At 45.1% G+C, this 11519-nt stretch overlaps 1 protein-coding gene across 8 annotated transcripts in view; it reads right to left on the minus strand.

Annotated features, from left to right (window-relative positions):
• LOC147032489 (polypeptide N-acetylgalactosaminyltransferase 14-like) overlaps nucleotides 1-11519 on the minus strand; it is a 157209-nt gene that overhangs the window by 122939 nt on the left and 22751 nt on the right. Inside the window, exons 2-4 of one of the 8 annotated variants that reach the window (XM_085870170.1) lie at nucleotides 11103-11266; nucleotides 9938-10063; nucleotides 8897-9134 (exon numbers count right to left, since the gene is read on the minus strand). In XM_085870170.1, coding sequence (XP_085726296.1) covers nucleotides 8897-9046 — 150 coding nt within the window. In that variant the 5' untranslated portion in view covers nucleotides 9047-9134; nucleotides 9938-10063; nucleotides 11103-11266. The other 7 variants (XM_085870168.1, XM_085870171.1, XM_085870169.1 and 4 more) reach the window with 7 other exon arrangements.

The following is an 11519-nucleotide window of genomic DNA, read 5'->3' on the forward strand; positions in this document are numbered from 1 at the left end:
GCAGGTGTCGCAGCATGGAGTACCCCCTTTCTCCGATGGCCAGGTACCCATCCGGACTCTGACCCCCCAGCTCGTGTGTCTGTCTCTCCTCTCTTCTCTCTCTCCTCTTCTCTTCTCTTCTCTTCTCTTCTCTCCTCTTCTCTTCTCTTCTCTTCTCTTCTCTTCTCTTCTCTTCTCTTCTCTTCTCTTCTCTTCTCTTCTCTCTCTCTCTCTCTCTCTCTCTCTCTCTCTCTCTCTCTCTCTCTCTCTCTCTCTCACATCGGCTGGAGGGTCCAATAAAGAACTCCGGGGTTTCTTTCCTTTTTGTGTGCGTGTCTGCGTGTGGGCCCGTCTACAAGTAGAATTGTTTAAGTGTTTATTTCATCATTGTAAATACTGCATTGCATATTCGTGATAAGTCTGCCCTGTGTCTTTATTTTGTTGTAAATATATTATTAGAAATGCTCCCAGCTCGTTTCCGTCCTTTCTTTATTTGGTCCAGCATGGTCCGGGTCTGAGTTCAGACGGGGTTTCATCCCCGACAATCCATTAATCCAAGCTGGCACGGCTTTGGCAGTCTCTGCTCGGCTGCAACCGAGCCAGAGTTGGTTGGAACTCTACCGCAGTCAGTAGTGACCCGGTTCGAGAAAGACGTGCCGAGGGCGTGAATCCCCGGTAGCCAAGACTGCGTGGTTACTTAGGTATATTGGATCTCGACAATTAACCCTACGCCACGCGGTCGAGATATTGGCATTTCACGGTCGATTAATCGATCCGCCGGCTTCGGAGTTATTCAGAGTGACGGCCTATAATTCCGGGGAGACCGGTGGGAGACGGCGTAAACTTCCCCACCTCGCGGTTGTTCTCGCCACTGACCCCCGGCCCACAACAATATTATGAAGTAGTTTTATGTTCCCAGGCTTCAGACATTTTTTTTCCCCCCAGCTGCAAAATGAAATTCTTATAGTCATGAATAATACAACACTATAAAGGCTTAGCCTAACGTTCGACGTAATTCCGTATTACTAAATCCTCAATGCCAAACGTCTCACATTCAGCCCATCACCTATGGACGTCAGATAGGTCAGATATATGGGTCATGATGTTCAACTGCTGTCAGCAAAGCAACGGGACGGGTTGAGTGATGGATGCCGGGATGACGTGCACGTACATAGAGGCCTAACCTAGTACAAGATGCCACGCTGTAATGGTGTCCCAGCGAAAACAGTGACAGATAGGAGGGACGGACAGAGAAATCCAGCTACTTTAATGTATAGATGAGGCAGAATGAAACTCATCAATCTTATTGATCAATGCTAGTTCAGTTATCTTGGTTTATGATGCAAAAGAATAAAATATAAAAACTTTGAACCCAGAGAAAAAAAAAGTAAATATTGTAGACACAAAGAAAAATATTAGCAAGAAAAGTAAAAAAAAAAAATAAAAGATGGTTATGATGATGCAAAATTAAATAAAAATTAAAAACAGATAAGAGTAGGATCGTGTTGATTAAAGGTGGTCCAATCTTAGATAAAAAAAAGGGGCTTGAGGGATAGCCCAGAGGTATTTTCACTCACATCTTCGATGTCTAACCTGGATTGAAATCTCGACCGAGCTATGAACCATCATCCTGGTGTTTCGTATGTGGGGTGATTCATCAATACGTGTGCCAACCCTCGGATAGACGTTAAACCGGATACTCCATCTGCCAGCAGTAGTTGTTGGACGTTAAAGATCTGATGGTGTCCTTCGTGAAAAGTAGGTGAGTTATCGCCGTCACCCTGGAAAAATTCCAAATTCCTAACATTTCCGACTCCTGGGAAAGCAAAGGCAAACCACCCAGCATAGCCCTAACCCTAATCTTTGCCGAGGAACTGCTTTGGCATCAACTATGCTTTGTAAAGAGTATGGAACGACGATGATTTAAAAGTCTACATTAAAAAAAAATGAAAATCTTGCTAACAACATTGATATGAGAAATCAAAAACAATTTCTGTGCTCTTGATGCAGTGCAAACAACGACATCAGTGACAAAACTGGAAGACTGCGACAGAAAAAAAAAAAAAATCAATTGCTATTCAATCTCCTGTGAACATTTTGATTACAAACGTTAAAGATCCCATGGTATCCTTTGAAAGGCTGCTTGCTCACTGCGTGCCAGTACCTGGGCTAAATTACCTGCTGAGAGCTTAACCGGATGGAACAGTCAATTTTAAACAGAGATGGATTTTTTTAGTGAGCTCAATTTAATGGAAGGAACAGGGTGTATATATATAGAGCTCAGATAAGTTAATGAACAGTGGAGTGTGGGGTGTGGATAGGAACTCCTCCAGTATCAAAATATATAATGCATCCTTGTGCATTTTCGATGAATTTAAATTTGGATCAACAGCACCCATTATCCAGCAGGACTCTAGAAACAGTTGAACTACAATACAAAATGATTCCTCAGGAAGATAACCAATTCTGTGAAACCTCAACATTCGCGGATTTGACATTCGTGGATCCCCGCGTATTCACGGTTTATAAAAGGTGACCTGCTTCGACTTTCGCGGCCCCTGTACTTCAGCCATTCAAGGTTTTTTCAGGCGCACAAGCCATCTCCCACCAGCCGTGCATAAAGCAGCTCTTGTTGTTCGTCTTTCGACTGCTCCCGTTCGGGGTCGCCACAGCGGATCATCCGTTATGATCCGCATACTGATTTGGCATAGGTTTTACGCCGGATGCCCTTCCTGACGCAACCCTGGTCGCCTCTTACGACACAGGGGTAAGGATTGGGTTTTGCCATGATTGTGGGCTGCCCTACACCCTCTCATAGCACGGCCCAGCATAGAACTCCCGTCCTCAAGCGATCCTCCAACCCAAGCCTCTGGGTAGCCGGGTTACAGGCGCACGCCACGACGCCCGGTATCTGTGCATAAAGCAGCTCTACAAATGTATAAACCTCCTCCAGTCAGGCATAAACCATCTCCCATCAGCCAAGCACATAAAGCAGCTCTAAAACAATCTCCTACCAGCCGGCATAAACCATCTCCCACCAAACATCAATTTGATTAAGATTACCCATTTTACTCGCTCTGGCCTCTCCACCTCAACACCCTCAGCACCCCCCCCCCCTTAAATCCTCTTCAAAGGAGTTCACTGGATTCTAAGTCATCATCATCATCACATCAAAAGTTATTGTCGCATCTTAAATAAAAATTGGAAGCAGTACCTGTTGTTTATGTATTTGTAATTATTTTTAATGAAACTAATAATGTGCATTCTTGATCATAAACTTTTTAAATTCTTCATTATCAATCACGAACTACCCGGAACCTATTCTCCTTTTCCCATTGAAACAATGCCCCAACATTCGCAGCATTTTTCTGGAACGTATCTCCCTGTGAATGTCGGGGTCTTACTGTACTGTGCACAAATAGTTATATAACTTCATCAAGCCAGATTTCCATCAATAACATCCTCGGCCATCAGTGACAGTGAATTATTTTTTGCTTTCCAAAGTCCCAAGTTCATTCTGAGGATGTGATCACAAGTTCCATACTAGAAGGGCACTCAGTAGAGCGCATACCTCCACCATGTAATACCTGATCCACGAGAACATATCGGGCCCAATACATTTTTGAAATATCATGCTGTACAGTACTATATCATTTATGGCCCGATCTCTGAATGGTGAAGAATAATTTTAAAAACTAAATAATTCTCGTGTCCAGATCCGGATTCGGATCTTCACCAAAATCTAATCAATTCTTCCTTGTCACACATCCAGCCGGACAACCAAGTTCCATCCGAATCAGTCCCCAACTTTTTGAGATACCGTGATATATATATATATATATATATATATATATATATATATGTATATATATATATATATATATATATATATATATATATATATATATATATATAGATATTAGTTTAGCACCATCACTCAGTAGTGAAGAATCACTTTAAAAATTAAATAACTCTCGTATCCAGATCCGGATTCAGATCTTCACCAAAATCGAACCAATTCGTCATGGTCACACACGCAACCTGTCCACAACTTTTTGAGATATCGTGCTATACATCGTTTTGGCCCGATCTCTCCATGGTGAAGAATCATTAAAAAAAAATTATCGTAGTCGGATCCAGATCTTCACCAAAATCGATTCAGTTCGTCCTTGTCACACACCCAACCTGACCACAAAATTTCATCCAGATCCGTCCACAACTTTTTGAGATATCCTGCACACAAATAAACAGCCAGAAAGGGGTGAAAACACAACCTCCCTTCATCTTCAGCGGCAGAGGAAAAAAGTGCAACTATGAAACTCTCGATGATTGACTGGCTCCTTGCTAAACAGCTTGGCAAATTATTGCCAAATTCCCGACAATAAGGTCACATTCTTTCTTGTGTAACCAAGCTGAAGCCGAGTTAACTCCATGTGGCACTTGGCAATAAATAATTGATTAAGAGATCACCATCTCCATGGTACCATGCTCCATTATTGATGTCAAGAAAGAAAAAAAAAATACATATATGAGTGCCTGATGAAATGGTTCCATCTCATGAAAAAGACTTTCATTAACGTGAATGACGACAGCCTGACATGAGAAAAAGTGCACAAGTACAACATTATTGGCATAAATCAGGTGAATTAGAAAGACTTTTCCCAGTTCTTTGCTGCATGCAGCATCCACAAGTTTGGATCAAATATTGGGTGAAGAGAAGATGTGATGAAAATGATCAACTTGCTCAATACTGTGAATGGACCTTGGGCAGCAGGTGAGGTCAAATGTAACTTGTTAGGTGTACTTGTTCCTTAGCTGTCCGCTTCTAAGAGCAAGTCCCAGCAGGTATAACTGAATTTGATTGAGAACATACATCATGACTTATTTATTTTAGACTTATTATCCCCATGTTGAAAAAAAACAAACAAAAAAAAAAACTGGGAGGGTGGAGCAGGAGGGGGCGGGGGGGGGGATATTGGAGTCGGCTCCGTCTGTCTGCCCGTCACGCTATCACCACCTAAACGTTTGAGCAGAAATTTACCAAACTTGGTAGTTATGATCACCACATGGCAAGAAGGTGCGGGAGCTGTATCATTTTTGGCCATGCTCCTTAGGGCTCTAGGGCAGGGTCAAAAGGTAAAATACCAAATAATGTAATTCTGAGCACATTTTAAAACTAGAAGGGCACTCGGTAGAGCGCATACCTCCGCCACGTAATGCCTGGTCCACAAGAACATATTGGGTCCATTACATTTTTGAAATATCATGCTAAATCATTTTTGGCCCTATCTCTCGATGGTGAAGAATCACGTAAATAATTAAATAATTATTGTATCCGGATCCGAATCTTCACCAAAATCGAATCCATTCTTCCTTGTCACACACCCAACCTGCCCACAACGTTTTGAGATATCGTGCTATATATTAGTTTATCCCCATCTCTCAATGGTGAAGAATCACTGAAAAAATTCTCACATCTGCATCCGGATCTTCACCAATCAATTCTTTCTCGTCACACACCCAACATGTCCACCAAGTTTCGTCCGAATCGTCCACAACTTTTTGAGATATCTTGTACAACAAACAAACAAGAAGAAAACGTTGTGCACAGCACGATACTTGCAAAATCCATAAATCAAATTTGACCTCAAAAATAATTGGTAGTTGAATTCAATGAGAAAATATGCAACTCTTCATCTAATCCCAAGTCAATGAGATGAAAATTGAGGATTTTAGAAATTCGGCCTATGTTGTCCTTTTGGTCGATGTTTACCTCAAAAATAATTGGCTCGTTAAATTCAGTGACCTAAAATGCAAATCCTCTTCAAATTTCAAGTCAATCGGATGAAAATTGAGGATTTTAGAAATCTCATCTAAGTTGTTAACCTTTGGCCTATGTTGACCTTTTGACCTTTTGGCCTCAAAAACAATAGGCTTCTTCTTTATGACAAACTCTACCATGTGGTGAAGTTTCGTGAAGATCGGTTTCGAATTGTGACCTGCAGGTGACAAACAGACAGACAGAGGGAGGTGAAAACATAACCTCCTTCACCTTTGGTGCCAGCCGTAATGAGACGTATGTACAATCAGCATTGTGGGACACATGAAATATGTAACAATTTTTGGGATTTGACCCCCAGTTCATGCCCCAGGGATGGGGATTTATGGTCACTTTTTTTTTTTTTTAAACTCAAAATCGGATGTTGGTTCGTTCCTGGTGGAACTTTATGCCATCTTTCAACATTGCTTTAGGTGGGAAACATGGGGATTCATTATGGCGCATCATCTGCAACCAATCAAGATTGATCCAATGGTATTGTTACAGCTGTGGAAATTCGCAAACCACCATTCAGGGCCCGTAGGTGAGATATCTCTAAGTACATGTGTAGTTCGTCCAAACTCGTTGTCTGGAGGGAATTTATGTGATTCATTCGGGCTGCGATCCTTTGAGTTAGGTGTTTTTCTGTTCTATCTTTATTTTGAACTAACCACGTCTCAACCGCCATCACACAACAACCACCTTAACCACCACGCCAGCCATCGTCACCAACTACAACCACGCTCCAACCCTCAGACAACAACAACAACGCCAACAGCCACGACCTTTACCTTCACAACTCAATCCCGCAAACATCGCATCACCGCCATTCCCAACGGCACCATAACCATCAACCACCACCGAAAACCCTCCACTACCTTCACCTCTCTCCTTCTACGGCCATTCCCGCAACACCTGTGAACACTGAACGTCGGGCTGTCTCGGGCCCGTTCGGCGATTGGTGCCGAGCGCACCGAGCCGCGAGCGCAAATAGCGGCCTTTCCGAGGGAAAATTCGGATCAAGAACGCTCCACGCCCACTCTCCTCCGTCCAATTAGCAAGCGCGGGGTGGCTTGGCCCCGCCTCCAGGCGCGTCTGTGTGAAATCGATATATGCAAATTCTAGAATCAGGGGAGGTTCACGCCCCCGTTTCCTCTGACCAATGGGCGAGCGTGGCTCCGCCCCCGAGGTAATCCTGATCCGAATATTTGCACATTAGCTGCTCCTGCCAGCCTATAAAATGGCAAGCGCAAGTGGAATCGTGGCAGAGCGAGTCAGTTTTGGTTGGAGAGTGGAAGAGAGCCGGGGGAAGAGAGTGTCATCGAGAGAGTTGGGTTCTGGAGTCGGCTGAGAAGAGTTGCGGGAAGAGGAAAAGGAGCTCGGGTCCGAGGCGAGAAGGACGGCGGTCGGCGACGACGTCGCGGTGTGGGATCGCTCGTCGTGGGACCCAAGCCAGCCAGCCATCTCCCTCCCCCAGGGCATCAACAATTCCGCTTTCCCCCGCACTGAGATAGTGCAAAAGGGGGCCACGTTCCAACCCCACTCCAAACGTCGTGCCAACGAAACCCGCCAAGGAGCACAGAGTCGGGGCACAACCACGCGGCCACATCTGCGGCTCGCCCGCCAACGTGTCACGAGGACGCGGGAAGGACCCCCCCCCCCCCCGTTCTCACGGACCTGGCTGCTCCTCCAGGTCACGTGCACAATTGGACTACAGGCCTGTCTGCCCCCTTGTCTATGAGGGTGGCTTCTTTCCTTTGCTTTTGTGTAAATGTGTGTTGGCGCCGTCTCTAAAGTAGAACTGTATAATAGTTGCCGTGTGTGCACGTAGTCGGTAGTAACTCTGCGTCGTTGTTGCTTTTGTTTTGGTTGCTACATTTGCATTTTGACTGTATGGCTGTATATACTGTATGTGCTTTCCATGTGCCGGGAAATAAATGTGCTTTGTGTGAACTGTTTTCCCGTTTCGCTTCGTCTTTTCTTTATTGACCCTCCATCCTGCTTCACGTAAAGGATTCGTAGTGGGTGCAAAACGCCCAGTAAATAATCTGAACCGTCGAGGTCGACGATAACACCGCTCGGTTATCCCGATAGTACGGAACGGGCCGTCCAAGCGGCTCGTGTCCGGAGTCGACCTGCGGCGAGGTACGATCGCCCGGTTTACCATCCGCATGGGTACTTAGGTAGGTCGAGTTTGGCGAACAACCCTATCCTACGTGGGTGGCCGATTGGCACGATTGTGGTGAGGTCGAAAGGCCCACCCGTGACTGGCTCCGGGCGATAGTTCCTGGAGGGTCACGACTGAATTGTCTGTCCGGTGGGCGACGCGGTTGCGATTCGAGTGACGTGGCCGTCCTCACGCCGGCGGGCGCGAATTCGCAACAGTATATTTTGCAACAGCTGGTATTGGGGCTGGCACCATGACTATATAGAATCTGTCAATACATAAAATGCGGTTTGCCAGGTAAGTATGTGTATGTAGGTATTAAATGACTTACATCAATTAGCTAGTAAAATAAAGATAGATGAAGTGAAAATAAATAAGGATGAAACATCAATGCGACGGGTAAGATGATCTTCTGGTGTGCTTAAGGCAATGGTCTCCAAAATATAGCTTGCTCACAAAACATGACAGAAGACATTGCTTGCTGTGCCAAGAAGAGCTGTTGATAACATGTTTCGTCAAAGGGGTCATTAAGGACTAAATTGATAACTCCAATGTAAAAGGGGGGGGGGGAGGGGGGAAACATTGCAAATACTTTTACAAGTTTGTCATGCAAGGATACATAACCTATGAACTGTGTTGCTAACCTGAGTCTATGCTTAACCAAAGGAGATCAAAGGTCTTTCTCAAAATAATTTGTTTGAATCAATGAAAGTGTTAAAGAAAGATCATCCTTTAAAAGTTTAGAAAAAAGAAAATCAGCATCAAAACACACATGCGGCGCACATGCATGCGTGCACAATCTTCAACATTGTTGGAGGAAATGGGGGAGGGTGGGGGTCTTTGAGGAAATGAGACACAATGTGACTACAATGGATTCACTGCCCTCGTATTGGCAACATCAACAAGACAAAATACTTCAGGTATTCACGCACCTGTGACCATTGCGGCCTTCCTTGCTGCATGCGTTGCCCCATCATAGCACGCAATGCTGCCAAACCCAGCAGTGTTCCCAGGCCGAGCAGCAGCAGGCCTGCCAACACTCTGCGCAATCGCCGCATGGCATGCCCTGCACATGCACACATATTCCTCTTGTGGTGTGGTCTTCTTGGAGGATCCTTGACACCAGGTTACACTGCTTGCTGAGTGTGGTTACTGTTCGGGCAGCAGCTTCTGCAATGCAAACAAATTCACCAGGTAGCTTGCATTTTCATGTCAAAGGCGTTGTTCAGATCGGGAGGGCAGCCAACACACAATCCTGCTTAGCATACAAAAATTTCATATGTTTGGCCCATGGTTTCAGTTTTTATGGAATGAGCATCGGTAATACTAAACAAAAGCAAAACTAAAATATAAGCAAGGTGATCTTTATCAAGAATATTTACAGTACAAAAACATTAATTAACCTGTCAAAACACACACACACACACACACACACACACACACACACACACACACACACACACACACACACACACACACACACACACACACACACACACACACACACACACACACACACACACACACACACGTTTACTTTTACATGAACTACAAGGACAGCAGACAACAAGGGCTGCCAGGATGGCCGAGACTAGAGGTATGCTCACTCACCTACGAGCTGTCCAGCCTGGGTTCGAATCTCACCTGGTTCTAAACAGTCCTCCTGATGTTTCACATGCACGGCGACGCATCAATATGTGTATCGTCCATCGGATGGATGATAACCAGGGTGACTCGTTTTCCAGCATTAGTGAGTGGATGTTAAAGATACCATGGTCCTTTGTGAAGAGTAGATCAGCTACAAGTTTCAAATTCCTCCTCTTGCCCTCAGGGGGCACTGCATCAGTGGCACAATTGTGCCCCCAGCAAATGATTCTACCTTCAGCCCTACAGCTGTGCTCCAAACGAAAGAAGAAGAAGGAGAAGCTGACAGAGGACAAACTAACATCGTCGAACACAGGATTTCAACCTACAATTCTCAGCATGATGAACTCTCATTCTTCCTCCAAGAGTCCCACCGCCCTGCTGTCGGTGTGTGTTTGCCTACTTCACACTGTGTTCTTTCTGTTCTGTGTTCCAGCTCTTCTATGAGCCTCGACCTTGTGTAAAAAAAAAAAAGATTCAGACGGAAACATCAAGTGGGGCATGCCTTCATGAAGCAACGTTCACCATAACATACATGCACATTGAGGCATACTCGATATCGATATTAAATATTCATAAAGAAAATGCTTCCAGTGCAAAGAACGGAGTGTAAACAAACATCTGCTGACATATGCACCAGCTGGTACGTGCTGGGTGAAAGTGAGTTTTGGAAAACAATAATCTCCTCCTCCTCCTCCTCCTCCTCCTCCTCGGGTCCCTTCAAAACTTTCCCACCAAATAAACACATTTGTACACATGACACGAAACCCTCCATCGAAACATCTGTTACCTTATCCTCTTGGTGTGTGTGTTCTTGGTGTGTGTGTTCTTGGTGTGTGTGTTTTTTCCAGTGTGAAAGTGTTCATGAAAGTAAATACAAATTACAAACATGAATGTGTGTTCTTATACCTGCTGCAGAGAAACTTCATGTGTGTTCGCTTCCCCAACCCAACACACACTGATGCAGGGGAGGGGGGAGTGGTGGACAATGGTACGTGCCCATGGGGGGGAGGGGGGAGTGGTGGACAATGGTACGTGCCCGTGGGGGGCAGGGGGTGGTGGACAATGGTACGTGCCCGTGGGGGGAGGGGGAGTGGTGGACAATGGTACGTGCCCATGGGGGATTGGTGGACAATGGTACGTGCCCGGGGGTGGGGTGGTGGACAACGGTACGTGCCCGGGGGGTGGGGTGGTGGACAACGGTACGTGCCCGGGGGGAGGTGGATCCGGTTTGAGGGGGGCATGGGTGGGTATGGGATACACCAGGTAGAGGGGGGCGTGGGGGGGGGTTAAAGTGAACAATTACACTATTTGGTGTAATATGTCGATCTATGAAGGTTCCGTCACAACGTGGAGATGATTATCAAACCCCGGAGGTTCTCGGATCCTTGACTTGTGGTGACGAATTCATCATAATGAGTAAACAGTGAAAATCATTAAAAACACAAACTTACCCACACCAATCACAATGATGATCGAGCTAAACGAACACACCTCTTCCAATGCAGTAACTCGCCCTGTTCTCCCCGGTGTGATGGAACCAAAGGGCCGAGGGAGCGCGCGGGGTGTATGAGGGAGGGTTCGGGTGCGTAACGGGATCGCAGAAGAGGAGGGAGGGAAAAGTGGAGGCGCATGAAAGGGATGAGAAGAAGAAAGATCTGAGGAAAAAAAAAAAACCCAGTAATAGTCTATCTGCATATACATATAAATATAAATATAAATATAAATATATATAATAATGATGGAAGAGGGAAACAAGGGACGGGGTGAGAGTGGAGCAGGATTATTGATTTCCTTTTATTTATTTATTTTTATTTTTTCACTGCTTTGCGAAAAGAGACAATAAAGGATCGATCACGATGTGTAAATTATATTACACAAACGGTGTGGAATTGGGAGCACGGATAAATA

The sequence above is a fragment of the Eptatretus burgeri genome, chromosome 2, assembly GCF_056783735.1.
Source record: "Eptatretus burgeri isolate ZD-2024b chromosome 2, Ebu_testis_v1, whole genome shotgun sequence".
Lineage (NCBI taxonomy): Eukaryota > Metazoa > Chordata > Myxini > Myxiniformes > Myxinidae > Eptatretus > Eptatretus burgeri.